Here is a 19,324-nt window from a genome sequence, read left to right on the forward strand (position 1 = left end):
GACTAATTCCCAATTCTACAGTGCTTTACAGCCTACGAAGAAACTTCCTTACAATGATCTTGTGATGCTGGGAGGGCAAGAGTTTTGATCTCTATGTTACAAAAAAGGAACCCAAGGCTCAGAGGTAAAGTGATTAGAGCCCACAGTCACACAGCTGGGAAGTATGGGAGCTGGGCTCTGAACCTAGGTCCTCTGGCTCGACATACAGTGCAGCACTTCTTCCATGGGAGAGTGCCACTTTCCCTCTCACCAGCACTCCCTCCTCCTGTAGGAATCCTTTCCTGGTCCCCCAAGTTTAGCTCTACCTTCTTCCTCCTAGGAACTATCTCGCCACCTGGGTCATGGACCTCATGGACTGCACCACAAAAAATGTCTAGTGTGTTGTCTCTGTGTGTGTTTTGCCTCCCACCAGGATGTGAATTCCTTTAGGGAGGGGGACAGTGTCTCTTTTGTCATCTCCTCTCCCTCAGTGCTAAGCCAAGAGCCTTAAACAGAGAAGGCAGTTAATAAATACTTGTGGAATGACCTCTGTAGTGCTGAGAGTAGTGAGTCAATGCCCATGTTCCTTTACCATTTCATAAGTAAACAGACTATATCACATTTTAAAAATAATTATCTTCTGGGCAGTGTGAACATTTCCCAATTATGCTATTAATACATAACTGTGGTCTTAACCACATTTTCCAGATGGCACTAAATTGTAATGCAATGACTGAAGCTTTTGTTGGCATCTACAATGGAACAAATAATTTGGTCCCCAAACTGTATGTTTCTTCCAACTCCTGAGCAAGTTGAATGACACCATGAGGAGACCCTGCCTGCCCCCTTCTCATTTTGTCTGCTGTTCAAACTGAGAAGCAGGAAAGAAAAGTATTGGGCTAGCACCAGGCTACCTTGGGCCAACCAACATGCTTTCCTTCAGTTTTGAGCAAATACAGATTCCACAAGGGGCCTACTCAGCATAGCACACTGAGCAATGTGCTATGGTCCATTCAAAGATTACATAAAGCATGTTCCTTGCCCTCATAACATAGGGAGGCAGTGGGACAAGACATGAAAAAAGAGAACTAAACAGAGAATGCTATAAAAGAAATGCATTAGAGTGCTACAAAGGGCAGTGGAAGATCTGGGAAGGGCAGTGAAAAGTCTGGGAAGGAAGGGCTTGATTAGCAGAGGAAAGTATTTCAAAATGTAGGAAGAGCTATGAAGGTGCAAGCTTAGAAGGCCTGAGCTGTGGGAGAGGGTTCCCTTCAGAGATGAAATTATCTGCTTTAGCAGAACAGTTTGAAAGGACATTCAATGGGAGAGATGGAGCTAGCTGCAAAGAGGATGACAAGTTCCAAATGACATCTGTCCCCAAATAATTATTCTTGGTTCTTCTTCTCACTTGATCTATCAAAAGGCTCATATCAATTCAACACAGTCTGGCAAACATCAAATGCCTACTATGGTACTGTAGGGCTTGTGTTCTCAACAACAGAGAAAATACAAAGAAAAACAAAACAATTCCATTTTTAGAACAGTTAGAAATTTTACAAATTTTCCTCACAGCAACCCCATGAGTGGGTAACGCATGCCTTATTCTATTAGTTTTACAGGTGAAGAAACAGGTGCAACACATCTAGTGAGTGACAGACTGAGGACCCGACCATTTCCCCTCTCAGAGTCTCAGTCTTATCATCTGTAAAACAGGGATTAATACTCACACCGCAAGAATCAAAGCGTTGTGAGGAACATACTTTATAAATGATGAGCAATTACAGAGTATTTCATGGTTTGCACAGTTCTGCACAAATGTTCTATCATTTGATTCTCATAACTGTCCTGGGAAGGAGGTGCTATTACTATACTATCCCATTTTACATAGGAAGAAACCGAGGCTGAGAGAGATCACATGACTTGCTACTATGTGTCTGAAGTCAGATCTGAATTAAGGTCTTCCTGACTCAGAGTCTAATGTTGTATCCTCTGCACCACTTAGTTGTTTTACAACAAATAGTAAATCAGTAAGTTAGTCTCTCCCTTCATACAGTTTATGGTCTAATGAGGGAGACTAAAATATGACTTAAAATATGTGATAAGCATATAAGAAACCTATCAAGCACCACGAAAAGCTGAAGGAAGAAAATAATTTTTTTTTTGGAACAGGGGGAAGGCAAGGCAATTGGGGTTAAGTTACTTGACCAAAGTCCCAGATCTCGTGTGTCCAGCGTCTCAGGCCAGATTTGAACTCAGGTCCCCCTGACTCCAGGGCTGGTACTCTATTCACTACACCACCTGGCTTCCCCGCTAAGAAAAGAATTTTTGACAAGGAGAGAGGTTTGGGGAGAAATCAGGTTGAGTTTCTTACAAGAGGGAGAGTTCAAAAGATGAGTTAAGTTATATGAAGAGCAGCGGGGAAAAAAAGACTGTGTGAAAAAATGGACAGAATCAGGAGATAATGGGGTATATTTGGTGGATAGGGAGTTGTTTCATTTTAGATGGAGCAGAGTCCATGGACATTTTAAGTTGAGTACTGTATGGAGAGTGAAGCTGGAAAGGTATATTTACATCTGTGTGAAAGCAAATGAATTTGAACTGAATGATACTGAAGAAATACAGGGAGACTGAAATAAGATTTTTAACCTCCTTCATTTCATAACCTGCCAGTTTGCTCAAGGACTGACATTTATCATGGTACTGGGCCAATTGTTGTGTGTCAGACTTCAAAAGGGAAAAGTGATGAGAAGCTTTTTGGCTTGTGTAAAAGAATGAGGGTGTGGTAAGCAAGCAAAGGAAAAACTGATTGAAAGCACTGGAGGAGAAGCCTAGGTGACAACCCCTTCCAAACCCACCCAAACTAGCAGAGTCATTAGTTATGATGATGGATGCTACTGATCTGTGCCCAGTCTAATCAAACACACTGTGGAGGGAGGGCAATCTAGGGCACAGGCCTAATCTTGACTGGCATGTAGGTCAGATGCTAACAAATCCAAGTAAATCAGAGAGACCTGCATGTACTTAGGAAAATGGGACACATTTTCTAACCTGACTGGGAGATCAGAATCAGAGAATCAAAGTTGGAAGAGGCCTCATAGGTTTTCTAATCCAATTTATAGCATGAAATTCCTTTCGAGCATCCCTGACTAGTGGTCATCCATCGTAGTGTCCCTTATAACTCTAAATTTATAATCCTACAATCTACCTGAATAGAACCTGAAGTGATAGAAAATGTGCTACTTTTTGAGAAAGTCGAGTCCTTAACACCGAGCCTAGAACCTGTGACTTTTGTCACTGGTCTGAGTTCTGGTCTCTGGGCAGTCTGCCTTCTCTTCCCCAAATATTTAAAGCCTGAGATGCTTTTCAGCAAATCTTTTCTTTATCCATCTAATTATCTTCAGTTTCTTAAGTTAGTTCTTATACAACTTGGTCTCCAGTCCCCTTACCATCTAGGCCATTTTCTTCCAGAAGCATTCCAGCTTGTCATTATCCTTCCTAAAACGAAGTACCTAGAACTGTATGGCGTATTACAGAAAAGAGCTGGATCATACTTTCCTCATCCTGATCTGGCTCACAACCAGCTGGCAGGAAAGGAGTTGTCACTGTGGCATATCACTTTTCTTTCTTTCCTTCCTTCCTTTTTGGAGGGGGGAAGGTAGGGCATTGGGGTTAAGAGACTTGCCCAAGGTCACAGGCTAGTTGTGTGTGTGTGTCCGTGTGTGTTAAGTGTCTGAGGCTGGATTTGAACTCAGGTCCTCCTGACTCCAGGGCCAGTGCTCTATTCACTGCGCCACCTAACTGCCCCTGGCATATCACTTTTCAAAGGATAAGAAACTCTAGCTTAGAGGCTGGTACTTATGTAGCCAAGAACACAGGTTTGATCAGGGAGGAAATTAATTATCTTTACATGGCCTTCAATGCCAGAAATTGGGCAGCTAGATGGTACAGTGGGCCTGGAGTGAGGAAGACCCAAGTTAAAATCCAGTCTTAGGCATACTAAGTTGCACATACTAAGCTATGTGACACTGGGCAAGTCACTTAAGCTGTCTGCCTTAGTTTCCTCAGCTGTAAAATGGGGATAATGATAACAATTACCTCTCAGCATTGCTGGAATCAAATGAAAGTGATTAGCACAGTGCCTGGAACATAGTAAGTGCTATATAAAAGTTAGCAATTATTTAAAAATGCATTTAACTTTGGCCAGTGGTCTTACAAATGCATATCGCTGGTCCTGAAGAAGAATTACAAAGAGTCAATTTTAAGTGCAAATCTATCCCCACCAGCCAGAAAAGTAAATCAAAGAGCAAGTCTATGGAAAGTTGGCCTAGTACCATTTTCCCTTACATGAGACATGTCCATGGCTATTTCAGCTTTTAAGTCTAGACCCATTTCTCTAGTCTTTACTGAAACTTGGATTCCTGAAGAATTAGAGAGAGTTTAAGATTTATAACTGTGAAAGTATTTGTAATTACTATTGTCAGCTTATCAGAGTCTTGTCAGGGAAGCCATATAAATCTAACAAAAACCTTACAAAATCTAACAAAAAAAATGTTAACAAACTTTTCAGAAGGAGAACACTCAGAGGATGTCACCATTGCCTTCTTATTATCTAAAAGGCTGCCATGAAGAAGCGTGCTGCATTAGAGGAATTTGCCTCCAGAGTTCAAAATATGATACAGCAGAAGAGCCATGGCTTTGGACTCGGAGGTTTGGGTTCAAGTCCACCTGACAGTATGGCACTGCCCTATGTGACTTTGGGTAAGTCATGAAATCTCCCTGGGGCTCAATTTCCTCAACTGTCAATGCTGGAGCTGTACTAGGTGGTCTACGAGGTCCTATCCAGCTCTAAATGTGTGACCTTACAAAGTGACAGCTCAACTGGACTCGCTGAGTAGTGATGTCCTTGTCTAATGGAAGGGCTCCCTCAACAGGTGGCCAAGGAAAGGGTGGATGAGCAGTTGTCAAGGGGGCTGTAGGGTAATGTGTGCTTTAGACAAGGGCTGGACCAGTGTAATGGTAATGTAATTTGAATTTGAACATCCCTTTGTGTTGGCAAAGGTAGCAGGTACTTAGCACTTAGTAACTGATCAAGCCTCTGTTGGGGAAACAGAAGGTATGAACTCCTGTCTCCTGTTACTGACGAAACAGGAAGGGATTGACTGAAACAGGAAGTAGCTAATGCTGTGTATATAAGAAAAGCCCCAGAGAGGCACAGTCAGAATTTTCTTGAGACCAGGATCTGGTGGCAGAGCAGCTACAGAAGAGAGAATCGAGAACTGAGCCAGAATTTCCTAAGAACTTGTCATGGTGGAGCTTCTTCTGAACAGGAGCCCAGAGCCCTGAGCCCTGAGCCTGGAGCCCAGGTGACTGAAGCATGACTGGGATGCTGAGACTTTGTTTGTGGCTTGGTTGAGCCTTGAATTCCCTGAAGCAGAAACAGTGAAGAATCTGACATGGACTGGACCCTGTGAACTTCAGTGTGGAGCAGGTCCTACCCAGAGAGCTGGACAAGGAACTGGGAGCTGTCTGCCATTGAACCCAGGTGACAGTCTGGTGAATTCAGGTAGAATCTGGGACCATGGAAGGGGATCCAGGGAATCTGAGAATCAGCCCCAACTCAAGATGAAAAGACCCCTCCCTGGGTACTAAGTAATGATGAAATTGTAGTTTACTAGTGACCTAAGGGGTAGAGGGTTTGTGTATGATACTTACTAATTGATTGTTGAATAAGTGACTGATTGAGTTAATCAAGACTTTGCCCCATGAGTAGAAGACTGACTATTATACTTTGAGATAATTGTTCTTTGTTCTAAATATTGTGACCACTCTGGTGAAAAGTATGTGGCCATTTTAATGATAAGCTGTTGTGAATATAAGTTGTAATATTGTGAATGCTGTACCTTGATTTTCTGTGAATGTTTTGCTTTGATTTGTTATGGAATAGAGTGTTCACTATACTGTGTAATCAGAACTTAAAAGCTGTTCACAATAGCAGTCCTCTGGAAAGCTGCTTGTGCATGGCATTACAACCAGCTGCTCTTTGAGGTGCCTCTTTCCAATGCCAAGATTCTCTGGAAGCCCAGGCTGGCATGATGGAACAGAAGCAGGAGGGGCATCATGTTAGTGCCAAATTTACAGTCAGAATACGCAGGTTTGAGTCCTAGCTCTAACACTTACTATGTAATCTTAGGCAAGTCACTTCAATTTCCTCATCTGTAAAATGGGAATAATACACTTTATATTCCCTAGAAGGTAGAGTTGTTGAAAAAGTACTTTGTAAACTTTTAAGGGCTACAGGAAGCTCTTATTAATACCTGAAAAGGACAAAAGGGCAAGTATGCTTGGAAATGCAAAATTAGATAAATAAGAATTTTTTCCCTGGGTCTTTTCATACCCCATGGTGATCTTTTTCCTAGACTATCCTGACCAGTAAAGGCCCTGGCCTACAGAAGTTAAGCTGCTGGGGTTAAGGCACAACCATGGCAAAGGTCCCAGAACTCTCTTCAACCCATAGCCAGGGTAAACTGCACAACATGAATGAGTAGGAGATGCCACACCCCAGTAATGGGAAGGGCTCATCTGTGGCCCAGAGCCTTTGGTCCTGTGAAAAAGATTAAAACAAAAACAAAAACAACCCTCCCTTTCTCCCAAGCCAAGTTGGCCACTGACTTGAGTCTGCAGGAACTGAGTCAAAAAAAGAGCCACCCACTTATATCATTATAGCTAATAGTGAATTAGAAATAAATTTGACATAAAGTCTTCCCACAGAAATTCAAAGCAAACAAATGTACACCCACATGGCAGTTTTATCTTTCATCATGCAAATGTTCTGCCAGCAGGAAAACAAACTAAATGTGAAGATGACGAACCTTCCAGGAATTCTAATTTTGATCTTTCTTTGATTTTTCCAGTAAAGGCTACTGACAACTGAATGGTATGGGGGAAAAAAAGAAGTAGTAGAAAGAGGACAGGAGTGAGAAGTGAGATCCTGTAGCTCCATCACTAATTGCTGAGACATTGTGGGCAAGTTACTTCTCTGGGTCTCATCCATCCAAATGGTGCTTGTTGGATTTCAGGACTGGAAAGGCCCTAGCGATCACCTGGTCTCACTCACCCTGACTTACCTGAATTCGGGGAAGAAACAGAGGCTCTGAGAGGCCCTAGGGTCACATTGCTGGTCTCAGATCTGTGGTGGTGCTTCTCATACCATTGTCATACTAGGTACTTCCCCTAATATCACCTGTCCTAATTACCTCATAGGGATTTGTACTATGAGTCCCAAACAAAATATTTTATGTAAAAGTGCTTTGAAAAATGCAACACTCAAATTTTTTCAGGTCCTACAGATGAACTAAGTGCTTTTTAAACAACAACAACAAAAAAAAAACCAGTCAATCAATATTATTTTTGTATACACCAGAGAAGCAGCATAGTGTAACAAAGTGATAGACTTGAAGTCCTGGGTTCAGATCCTGCCTAATGATTAGCTATGTGCCCATGAATCAGCTGTAATGCCATTTTGAGCCTCAAGATTTTTTAAATCTGTAAAATAATACCTTTACTATCTCCAGATGAGGGCTATTGTAAAGTTCAAAAAAGGTGAGTGGAAAGTGCTTTATAAACCATAAAGTTTGCTATTAAAGTCTGCGTTGTATAGTGAATAGAATGCTAGACTCAGAATCAGAAGACCCTGGCTCAAAGTCTAACTCCAACTGGAACTACCTGACTAGCTGTTCAGCCAGGGGTTTAGTCATTTAATGTTTCTGAGCAGCAGGAGACTCTTAAGACTCTCTATTAACTTGTAGAGAGTTTATGGTTTGTGTTAGTAGATTTCACCAGTCTATGAACTAACAGATCATCAATGTGTTACTATCGTCATCGTCCAAGGCCACATGCATGAGGGCCTGAAGCTGGGACTGAAGCCAGTGGGGAATCTTGCCCCCAGGCAGTTTCTGCTCCCCGGCACAAGACCTGCGCTATATTTGCAACAGTCACCACAGAAGCCATCTAACCTCTGGGTAGCATTTTCCATTTCTCACTCATCTCCAGGAGAGAACAGCAAATCCCATAGGAGCGAGGATGGCTGGTTATGCATAATCTGAGTGAAAAGTGGGATGTGCGACTCTGGCATCTCATGTAACACGTCAGTTCTGGTCTCTCCTTTACTTCTGTACTTGTGTTTAGAAAAGCCATCTATTGATGAGTGGAAACAACTACAGCTCCCATTCTCAACAGAAGTTTATGGCTCACAAAGCACTTTTCTCTGAATAATCCTACTAGGAAAGTGGGGTGAGGATTATTTTTTTATAGATGAGAGTAAATGTAGGTAGGGAGGTTATCAGAAGTATTCATCATATTTTTAATACAATAAGAATCACTGCTACTCAAGAAAGCACAGAGCCAGGGGTAGGAGGCTGGGATTTGTGTCTGCATCCATGGGGAGGTCATTTTGCTCCCTTTAGTTTCAGTTTCCTCATCTGTAAAATGTAGACACAGTATCCGATATCATTTACCTTACAGGGCTAAAGAGAGCAAATGTCTTGTACATTTTAAAGCATTAACCAAACAAAAGCTACTACTATGTATTACAACAGTGTTCCAAATTTTATAAACATTTTCCCTCAGGTAAAGGAAGGGAGTGCTCAGAACATTGCTATCCATTTTACAGATAAGAAACAGAAGCTCAGTGACTTGCCCAGGGTCATATGGGCAGCTGAGATTTGAATGTGAAGTCCATCAGTCTTCATTATTCTGAAGCTTTCTTTGCCTTTTCCCTCACCCTGCCTATTAAGCAGTTTGGGCCCCACACAGCAGCAGCAGCAGTTAGTAAGAGGAAGACCAGGCAAGAATGGAAACAAGAAACAGTACCAAGTGCAGGGAGCCATTATTGGCCACGGCAGGAAGGCTGGCCCAGCGTTCATTTTCCAGCTCCTCCATCACTTGGTTCATTGCACTCTTCAGCCACGTGTCTACAGAAACCCCAATCTGTTTCAGGAGGTCTAGGCGCGCTTCAGCTTTTAGCTTAATTATCTGTGGAGACAGATTGAGAGAAGAGGATTAGAAAATAGAGCAATTATTTTGTTTTTGCTTGATGCACATTTGTAGTCCTTTTCACCTGCCTAATATTTAATGGATGGCAATGTATTAATTTTGTATATGCTTATACATTTTGTCTTCTCTGATAAAAATTGGCTCCTTTGTGTTTGTATCCCAATACCTAGCACAGGGCATGGCATATAGTAATCACTTAATAAATGCTTGCTGATTAAACTAACTGGTCCATCACCCAGTGAAACAACCCTTCTCTCACCCATGTGAAACAACATGACCCATCAATTGACTCTGCAGGTGCTGTGGTCACTGCCTCCTCCAGAGCCACAGCTAACCAAGACCCAGAAAATAAGCTCTTCCACCAAAGTCTTTGACACTGTCAAAGATTCAACAGCACAAACTAATTGGATTTTACCAATGGAAACACCTCTATAGAAGATATGTTAACTTTTGTATTGTACCTTAGGGACCATGGGGCATTTCCATTTGCCCCACAGCTGAGACCCCACCCCCCCTCCCAGTTAGAATGAGAGCTCCTTCAGGTCTCCAAATGTCTAGCTTTCTATTTGTATGTTTAGTGCTTTGTACAGTGTTATGCACATAATAAGCACTTAATAAATGTTTCATCCATGCATCACTTTCTGGTCTACTAGTCAGAACATACTCGTGGCTGTCAGTGTTCCTCTTTGGTAAGGGAAATAATAACAGTAGCTCATCTTTCCATAGTGCCTTCAAGTTTGCAAAGTACTTTCCTAACAACGTTCCACTGAGGCAAGTGATATGAGTATGATGATCCCCTTCTAACAGATTAGGAAGCTGAGACTTTGAGGAAATAAAGCGATTTATGCAAAACCACAAAGCTATTAACTGCCAAAGTCAGGAGTTAATCATAGGTCTCCTAATTCCAAGTTTAATGTTCACTTCCCAACTGCTAGAATTGGGATGGACCAAGAACTCATGAAGCTTCTATAATGCGATGACAGTAAGATCCTGTCATTTGTTCTTTTTGCATTGGACTTACGATTCATTGGTCTTTCTCAAACTCTCTGCAATGTGTAATTTTGTTGACTACTCTCTCTTCCTGGATTCTCCTTCCTTGGGTTTTCTTGAGATTTTTGTCTCTTAGTTCTCCTCCCACCTGTCTGACCACACCCCAGTCAGTGTCTTTTGGTGAACTATCATCTTCAACATACCCACTGACTGTGGGCACAGCCTAAGACTCTGTATTGTCATCTTTTCACTCTCATTCTTGGTGACCTTCATCAGCTTCCAGAGGTTTTCTTATCATCTCTATGAAGATATTATCTTTCTCTCTCTCCCATTCTAGTCCCATATCACCAACTGATAAAACAAAAGAGTAACCCAGGGTAAATCTTAAATATAAACTTATAAGAGAGCTGGAAGGTAACTCAGAGGCCGTACAATCTAATCTATATGTGAAATACAGACAGACCTCCTCATCAAAATCTTTGAGAAATGAATACACATGGGATTCAGACCCTGATGCTATATTCCTGACTCATTTCCTGGCTAGACATTCCTGATTTGGTCTCACCCCTAGTAGAACCGGCCTAATTCACACTGAACACTGTATTCTAGAGAATTCCTGGACAGTGTTTTTGTATGAATGGGGTTAAGGGTGAGGGAAGGGGCATAAAAGTATATGTTGGCCCCTTCTTCCCCAGGAACTTGAGCATCAAACCATATATCCAAGAAACACTGTCATAGTTCAGGGCATCTGGAAAAAAGGTATTTTCTATCTCCTGCTGACCTAGGAAAGCTCTCTCTTCTCTAATAGGTCCAAGTGACAGGAGGTTTCAGCCTAAATTTATTTTTTAAATGTCTTAAAATGTTATCTATTCACTCTTAGTAATGACTTTCTCAACTGCCCTTTCTCCCTTTATAATCTTCATTCTTTCAATACTTATCAACACCACATAAACTCTTCCTATTTTGCTTAGCCTCACTGGTCCTCCCCCACACATTCGGTGAGAGATTTCCCATTCTCAGACTGCAAACAGAATTCTGTTTACAACTTCCTGATGTTCCACATTCTAGTTTGATTTTGATGTCATTGTTGTTGGTGTGCCTTATTTTCCCTACTGGAGCTGAAGACCCATTAGGGCAGGAACTATAACTTATTTATCCTTATAATGATGATGATAATAAATCATTTACACAGAAATCAAAGGTTTACAAAATAAACTTAACAACCCAGTGAAGTAAAGAGTGTAAAGAATTATTAACCCTATTTTAGAGAGGAGGAAACTTAAAATCTAGAGAGACGAAGGCCCCCTCAGAATGATAATCACAGACACTTCTGTAGGGCTTTAAAATTTACAAAGGGCTGAACACAAATTATTTCAAATCCTCAAAGTAATCTTTATGTAGGTACTATAAGTACCCATTTAACAGCAGAAGAAACTGAGGCTCAGAATGATTGAGAGAATTAGGGTAAAATCTTATAGGGAATAACCCTTCCAATGCATTCTCCTAAGATTTCCTTTCTTCAGGCTAAACATTTCTAGTTCCTGTTTCTACTCTGCCATCTTGACTCTGCCCCCACATTTCTAGTTCCTTCACCTTCCACCATCTTGGTTATGCTCTGCAGTTTAACAATGCCTTCCTTTCTTAACACATGGAGACAGTCTCAAGCTAAATGAAATAAGGGGAAAAAGGAAAGAAGGGAGTGAGTGCACCAGGAAAGGGCACTAGGATATTCATGGCAGGGTCAGAATGAAAAATGGTAATTCGGAATTGTGAATTTCTAGGATATTGGTGAATAGGCCATCTCAGAATCATTATTTATGTTTCCCCTGGAGAATACTTGGGGGGGGGTGCCAGCTGTATTCGAGTACTGGAAGGGCTGTTATATGGAAGAGGGATGAGCTTGGTTCCACTTGGCTTTGGACTGGGCTTCTTACTCCTTTGGCAGTATGGGGAAGCCTATGGACAACTTCACAGAATAAAGTTTTTAAATAACTGAAAGAAATGTAAAATTTCAGTTGGAGGGTAGTAAAAAATAAAGATGTATTTTTTTTTCATCCAAGTTCTTAGATCCCCTGAAGTTTACTCACAGATTGAGTCTGTGTATCCCAGTTAAAGAAAACCTGCTCTAGAAGAGCAATGGAGCTAGACAGCATGGTGCTGTGGAAAGAACACTGCATTTGGAATCAGAGGAACTAAGTTCAAATCTCAGCTCTGCTACTACCTGTGTAACCTTAGGTCAGGGGTGGGGAACTTCCTGTCTAGAGGCCACATGTGCCCTTTTAGGTCCTTGGGCTGTAGCCTTTTGACAGAGTCCAAGTTTTACAGAAGAAATCTCTTTATTAAGGGAATGTGTTCTGTGAAGTTTGGATTCAGTCAAAGGGTTGCATTTGAGGACATGTGGCCTTGAGCATGCGGGTTCCCCACCGCTGCCTTAGGCAGATAACCTGTAGCCCACAACTAAAGCTTTGGGTTTTGACATACCAAGTTCAATTATGTGAGTTTCTCATAGAAATCTCTCTTAGCTCAGTTCTCCACCATGGTTGCCCCTAGCAACATCAGAATCTGGCTTGCTCCCTCCCTCCATTTACCCCTGGGAACATAAAAATCTGGCTGGTGTCTAGGTCTCCACAGAAAAAAGTAAAGCACTCATAAAAGCACTTAGGGTAACATAACAATGAATATAGGCCAGGCTTTATTCAGCCCACAAAACATGTGAAAGACTTGTACCTGTGCCCACAAAGGATCAAGACAAATCTGCTTCCCTCTGCAGTGAGCTTCAGCTCCCCCAGGGCCCTAACATAAATCTCCAGACTTCTGCTGCTACCTCAGGGTTAAGTTCCTCTGTGAAGGGAAAGAATGTGGGATGTCTGGAGAGCCAAGTGAACCCTCCCTGCACTGAGTTTTACTGTCCTGTAGCCCCTTTGTATTACCCTGGGGTTGATATTCTCCTACAAGGGAGAAGAATTTGAGGTTTATAGAGAGCTAAGCTCCTCACCCTTTTGAGGACCTCTTGCTCTCCTAGGATATTACTGAAGGTCTAGAGGTCATTCTATGGCCCAAATCCCAAATCTCAACTCTCCAAATGATTAACCATGGGCAGGTCTTCTCACCTCTTGGAGCCCTACTTTCTTCGTTTGTAAAAACAAGGCAGCTGGATTAGAGGGCTAGTATGATAGAAGGTGGCACTGAATGTTGGACCTAGAATCAGGAAGATCTAGGTCCAAGTCAGGTTTCTCATACTTACTAGGTATGTGACCTTGAACAAGTCCACTTAACCTCTCTGAAACTCAGTTTTTTCACTTATAAAATAACAATAATAATGTCTGTAAAATCCAATCTCACAGCACTGTTGTGGGAGGCTCAAAAGAGATTTGCAGAGAGGCAAATATATATACAACCTTCAAAAAACAATAAAGGATTAAAAAAAACCCACAAGAAAATAAAAATCAACCAAAATAGAAAAAAAAGCAAAGAATATTGATAATATTAAATTTAAAAAACTTAATTGCAACAGAACCAGCTAAAAGATCACAAGTGATGGATAGAAAATGAAACCATGAAAGAATATCAAAAGAAGACTCCAAATGGTTAAATAACACATTCAAATAAATTGAATAAGAATAAATACCAAAGAGAAAATCACAAAACAAACCAAAAAAAGAGCTCTAAGCAAAACAATAAAAAAAAAACCCACGGGGAAGAAATTAATTTAAAATCTAAAACTGCTTTAACAAGATCAGCAAGTAATAATGACAAAAATGAGCAACATGGAAAATATAATAGAAAAGCTGATCCTAAGATACCTTTTAAAAATTAAATTAAAAAATTTTTTTTGTTACATATCAAGTTCTGAACTGTCGCCCTTCCTGCCTCCCTACCTTGAACTAGAGAAGGTTACCATCTGACACAGACTTATAAATAAATAAATATAACCATACTATGTATACTTCTATTTATCAGTTCTTTCTCTGGAGCATCCTCTTTCATGGGTGCTTTATAGTTAATTTGAGTATTTATAATAGAATACTCTGGTTCAAAATTATTCTTTGAATGATATTGCTATTCCTGTATACAATGTTCTCCTGGTTCTGCCCATTTCACTTTTTATTATTTCATGTCAGTCTTTCCATGTTTTCCTTAACTCAATCAGCTGATCATTTCTTACAGCACAGTAGTATTCCATCATAATCATATACCACAATTTGTTCAGTCATTCCCCAATTGATGGTCATCTGCTCATTTTCTAGTTCTTGGCCACCAAAAAGAGAGTTGCTATAAATATTTTAGAACATATAGGTTCTTTTCCTTTTTCCCTGATCACCCTGCTGGGTCAAAGAATATACAGTTTTATAGCTCTTAGAGCATAATTCCTGATTGCTCTCCAAAATGGTTGGATCAGTTCACAGTTCCACCAGTGTATTAATGTTCTAATTTTTCCACATCCCCTCCAACATCTGTCATTTTTCTGTTCTACCATTTTAGACAATCCATCAGGTATGAGATGAAACCTAAGAGTTGTTTTAATGTGCGTTTCTCTAATCAATAATGATCTTTCCATATGATTATATATATATTTTTTATTTTTTCATAGAAAACCTGTCTATTCTTTTCCTTTGACCATTGGTCAACTGGGGAATGATGCACATTCTTATAAAGTTCTCTATCTATTCAAGATGTGAGACCTTCATACAAGAAACTGTCTATAAAAATTTCCCCAAATTTTTTCCTTTCCTTCTAACCTTGGCTACATTGGTTGTTTTATCTATACAAAACCTTTTAAATTTAATGAAATCAAAACAATCCATTTTACACCTCATTTTACAGTACTCTCTATTCTCTTGTTTATTAATAAATTCTTCTCCTATCCATAAGTCTGCTGGGAATGTTTCATGTTCTTCTAGTTTTCTTATGAGATCTCCCTTTATATCTAGGTCATGTATCCATTTTGACCTTATCTTGGTAAATGGTGTAAGATAATTAATGTAGACATAATTTCTGTCAGACTGCTTTACAGTTTTCCCAACAATTTTTTTTACCAAATAGTTTATTTTTATTTCAAAAGCTTAAATCTTTACATTTGTCAAACATAAGGTTACTATAATCAATTACTACTCTGTATTGTCTACTCTGTTCTACTGATCTACCTTTCTATTTATTTCTTTTTTTTTTGGCTTTTTGGAGGGCAATTGGGGTTAAGTGCCTTGCCCAAGGTAATATGGCTAGTTTTTGTGCTAAGTGTCTGAGGTCACATTTGAACTCAGGTCCTCCTGACCCCAGGGCCAGTGCTCTATTCACTGCACCACCTAGCTGCCTACCTTTCTATTTCTTAGCCAGTACTAGATAAGTTTTTGACGGTTATTGTCTTATAATATATTTTAATATCTGGTACTGCTAAACCTCCTTCCTTCGCATTTTTTCATTAATATTCTTGACCTTTTGTTCTTCCAAACAAATTACTTACTTCTTTTAGCTCAACAAAAAAATTTTTTTTGGCAATTTAACTGAGATGGCATTGAATAGGTAGATTTGTTTAGGTAGAATTGTCATTTTTTATTATATTAGCCCACTCATGAACAATTAATATGTCTCCAATTATTTAAATATGACTTTATTTGCATAAAATGTCTTTTAATTATGTTCATACAGTTTCTGGGTTTATCTTGGAGGGTATTACTCCCAGGTGTTCTATACAGTCTACAGTGATTTAAATTATCTCCCTCTTAGTATTTCTTCTTGCAAGATTTTGTTAATGATAAATAAAAAATGCTAATGACTTATGTGGGTTTATTTTATATCCTGCTACTTTGCTAAAATTATTGTTTCAACTAATTTTTCAGTTGAATCCCTAGGATTTTCAAGTATATCATCATATAATCGGCAAAAAGAGATAGTTTTATGATCTCATTGCCCATTCTAATTCCTTCAATTTCTTTTTCTTATTGCTACTGCTAGCATTTTTAATACAATATGAAAAATATTGGTGATAACAGGCATCCTTTTATCACTCCAGATCTTAGTGGGAAAGCTTCTAGCTTATTCCCATTACAAATAATGCTTACTGATGGTTTTAGGTAGAAGCTTCTTATCATTTTAGGGAAAAATCCATTTATACCTATGCTTTCAGTATGCGTGTGTGTGTGTACATGTACATGCACATGTGTGTGTATTTGAGGCAATTGGGGTTAAAGTGACTTGCCCAGGATCACACAGCTAGTAAGTGTCTGAGGCCAGATTTGAATTCAGGTCCTCCTGACTACAGGGCTGGTGCTCTATGTACTGTGCCAACTAACTGTCCCCTCCCCCAAAGTATTTTTTTTTAATAGGAATGAGTGTTGTATTTTGTCAAAAGCTATTTCTGCATCTATCAATATAATTATAGAATTCTTATTCTGTTATTGATATAATCAATTATGTTAATAGTTTTTCTTATATTAAAACCATCCCTCTATTCCTTCTATAATTCCCACTTGGTCACTATACTGCTGTAGTCTCCTCACTAGTAGTTTATTTTTGCATCTACATTCATTAATGAAATCAGTCTATAATTTCTTTCTCTGTTTTTGCTTTTCCTGGTTTAGATATCAGCACCATATTTGTTTTGTAAAAGGAAGACTACTTTCTCTATTATTTCAAATAATTTATTTAATATTGGAATTAGTTGATCTTTAAATGGTAGAATTAACTTATAAATCCATCTGACCCTGAAGTTTTTTTCTCAGGAAACTCATTGATAGACTGCTCTATTTTTTTTTTCTTCAGTAAAAATGTCCAGTCAGGAAATGGAGAATAACAAAGAGGCCAGTGTGACTGGATCACAAAATATGTGGAGATGAGTTAAGGTGTAAAGAAGACTGAAAATGTGGGGGAGTACCAGATTATAAAGGGCTTTAAAAGCCAAATAGAGGATTTTACATTTGTTCCTGGAGGGGATAAGAAGTTACTGAAATTTACTGACTAGGAGAAGATGTAGTCAGACATGTAACTAGGAAAATCAATGTCTTCTAACTAAGTTGAGTTAAAAATACACAAGGGAAAAAAAAAATACATGTCCTGTAGGAGACTGCCCCATGGAAAAAAGGATGGTGTTTTATAGGTAATAACAGTCAGTTACCACAGGTCTGGACTTTTCCAAGGTTTCAGGGTATTCCATTTCATTCCACTGACCTCAGCAGTTTTCCTTTACAGAATTTTTCATTCTTAGCTAATCTGAGGTCAACAGAAAACCTGCTTTGGATTTTCTAAACTGGAGGTTCCTGCCTGACTGATTCAGGTATATCACAAGATCACACTTCTGACTTATTGAAAAGTCCCCAAGCAAAGAGACAACAGCCACTCTGATACACGGCCTCATTCAAGAGATAATAAAATGAGGGTTAGGCTGGGCTAACTCCAACTCCAGATCCTATGATCTTCCCAATAGGTGACTTTCTAGAGTACATTATGGTTTAGAGCCTTCTACACACCTACTCATGTGAATCTCACCAATAGTGCAAGTATTTCCCTAGTTTACAAAGGAGGAAACTGCCTAAGATCAAACAGCTCTTAAGTGGCAGAGCCAGGACTTTAAAGCCAGGTCCTCTGACTCCAAATCCAGTGCTCTTTTAATTATACTAAATATCAAGTACTTAACTGTAATTGTTTTCTTTGTAATTTTGATTCTTCTGAACCCCGTTTTGGGGAATTTCACTCAACAGAAGCAAGACTACATCAACTAGGATAACCTTCAGAGTGGTGTTGTTAACATAAATTGATTATTGGTATCTGAAAATGATTATATAACTACTAAAAAAATAAACATATCTAAGTCACTAAGATCAAAAGTGAGTAACAGGATTAGTTATCTGTGTTCATGGTTTCTGTCCCAGTTCAACGGATCATAAGATCCTATAGGTTTAAAATTGGAAAATACCTTAAAAGTTATCTAGTCTAAATTCCTTATTTTGCAGATGAGAAAACAGTACAGATTTGCCCGAGGTTACATAGTTACTAAATGTTTGAAAAGGGACACAAATCCAGGTCTTCCTCACTGCAACCCAACGCTCTAAGATCTACACCCTCTGGCACTCAAATAGTTGTGCATAGGCAAAGCACTTAAACAAGACTTTAATCCATTGTTTGGAGAGTATACTTTCCTTACTTTTGCCTCTTAAAAGAGTCCCTAGTTTCCTTCAAGTCTCAGCCCAAGTGCCACTTCCTACATAATGATTTTCCTGATCCCCTAGCTGCTACTTCCTAGCCCCCCACCCCAATCACTTTGTATCTATATCTACCTACCATACTTATCTACCCCCTTGGGGCAGGTACTTGGCACAAAGATAGTGTGCCAGGTCTGACGTTAGAAAGACTCAGTTTCATGAGTTCAGCTCTGGCCTCAGACACTTACTAGTTGGACACCACTGAACAACAGCAACCACCTACGTACCTACATGAGTATGTGTATCTTCCCTCACTGCATGTATGTATGTATGTATGTATGGATGTATGGATGGATATGGATATGGATATGGACATGGATGGAGGTAAAATATATGAAGTCAGGGATTATTTTAGCTTGTATCTTTGTTCCTCTAAGTCCTAGGGATACAAAGTAGCTTAGCCAAGAGTAGCTACTCCATTAATGCGTGCTGACTGATCCATGGTGGTTGCTTGTTGTACTGTGGGAGCAGAGGTTGTGTCAATGTCAGGATTTTGAGCTGAAAGAGATCTTGGAGATCTAGTACCAACACCCTCCCTTTATAGAAGAAACTGAGACAGTGAGGAAAAGAGACTAAAAAACATACCCAGTGGGTTAATGGTAGAGGCAGGACTATAAATCAGGCCCTCTGATGCTCCTTCAAGGACCTCAAAAGCCATCCAGTCTAACCCGACTCTTCTAGAAGAGTCTGGGGATCTATTTCTTTATACCATACTGACTTTTACTGATCAATATTAATAATCCTATGGACTTTCTCTGTTGACTGATATTTTCCAAAGTAAATTCACATATATTAGCTCACTCAACAGTACTGAGATACTTAGAATGTTTACTGCTATCATTAAACTGTCTAATCCAGCGCTAAGGGTAAAAGGTTCATATTTAACAAGGCTTGTGCTTTCACAATTTTTGAAAGTTAAAAGTCAAGTTCAAAAGAGAATGAACCATAAGTAGTTAAAACAAGACTCTGCTTGCTCTTTTCATATCTGGAATTTAAAAGTAATTTATTAGCTTTCATTCTTCACTAAAGTTGCACTCCAAAGCTGCTTCAAGGTTTGGAAGTTACTCTGTGTTCTCAAAGGCTATGCCAAAAAGTGGCAAACTCTGGCA

The 19,324-nt window shown here is 39.6% G+C and overlaps 1 protein-coding gene across 1 annotated transcript in view; it reads right to left on the reverse strand.

The window, feature by feature from the left end:
- FCHSD2 (FCH and double SH3 domains 2) overlaps positions 1 to 19,324 on the reverse strand; it is a 366,482-nt gene that overhangs the window by 32,444 nt on the left and 314,714 nt on the right. Inside the window, exon 13 of the mRNA XM_069070809.1 lies at positions 8,848 to 9,009. Coding sequence (XP_068926910.1) covers positions 8,848 to 9,009 — 162 coding nt within the window. The remainder of the gene's footprint in view (positions 1 to 8,847; positions 9,010 to 19,324) is intronic.

This window comes from Petaurus breviceps, unplaced genomic scaffold (genome assembly GCF_028583685.1).
Source record: "Petaurus breviceps papuanus isolate PSGF00001 unplaced genomic scaffold, PetGlider_PUasm1.0 90823, whole genome shotgun sequence".
In the NCBI taxonomy this organism is placed as follows: Eukaryota; Metazoa; Chordata; class Mammalia; order Diprotodontia; family Petauridae; genus Petaurus; species Petaurus breviceps.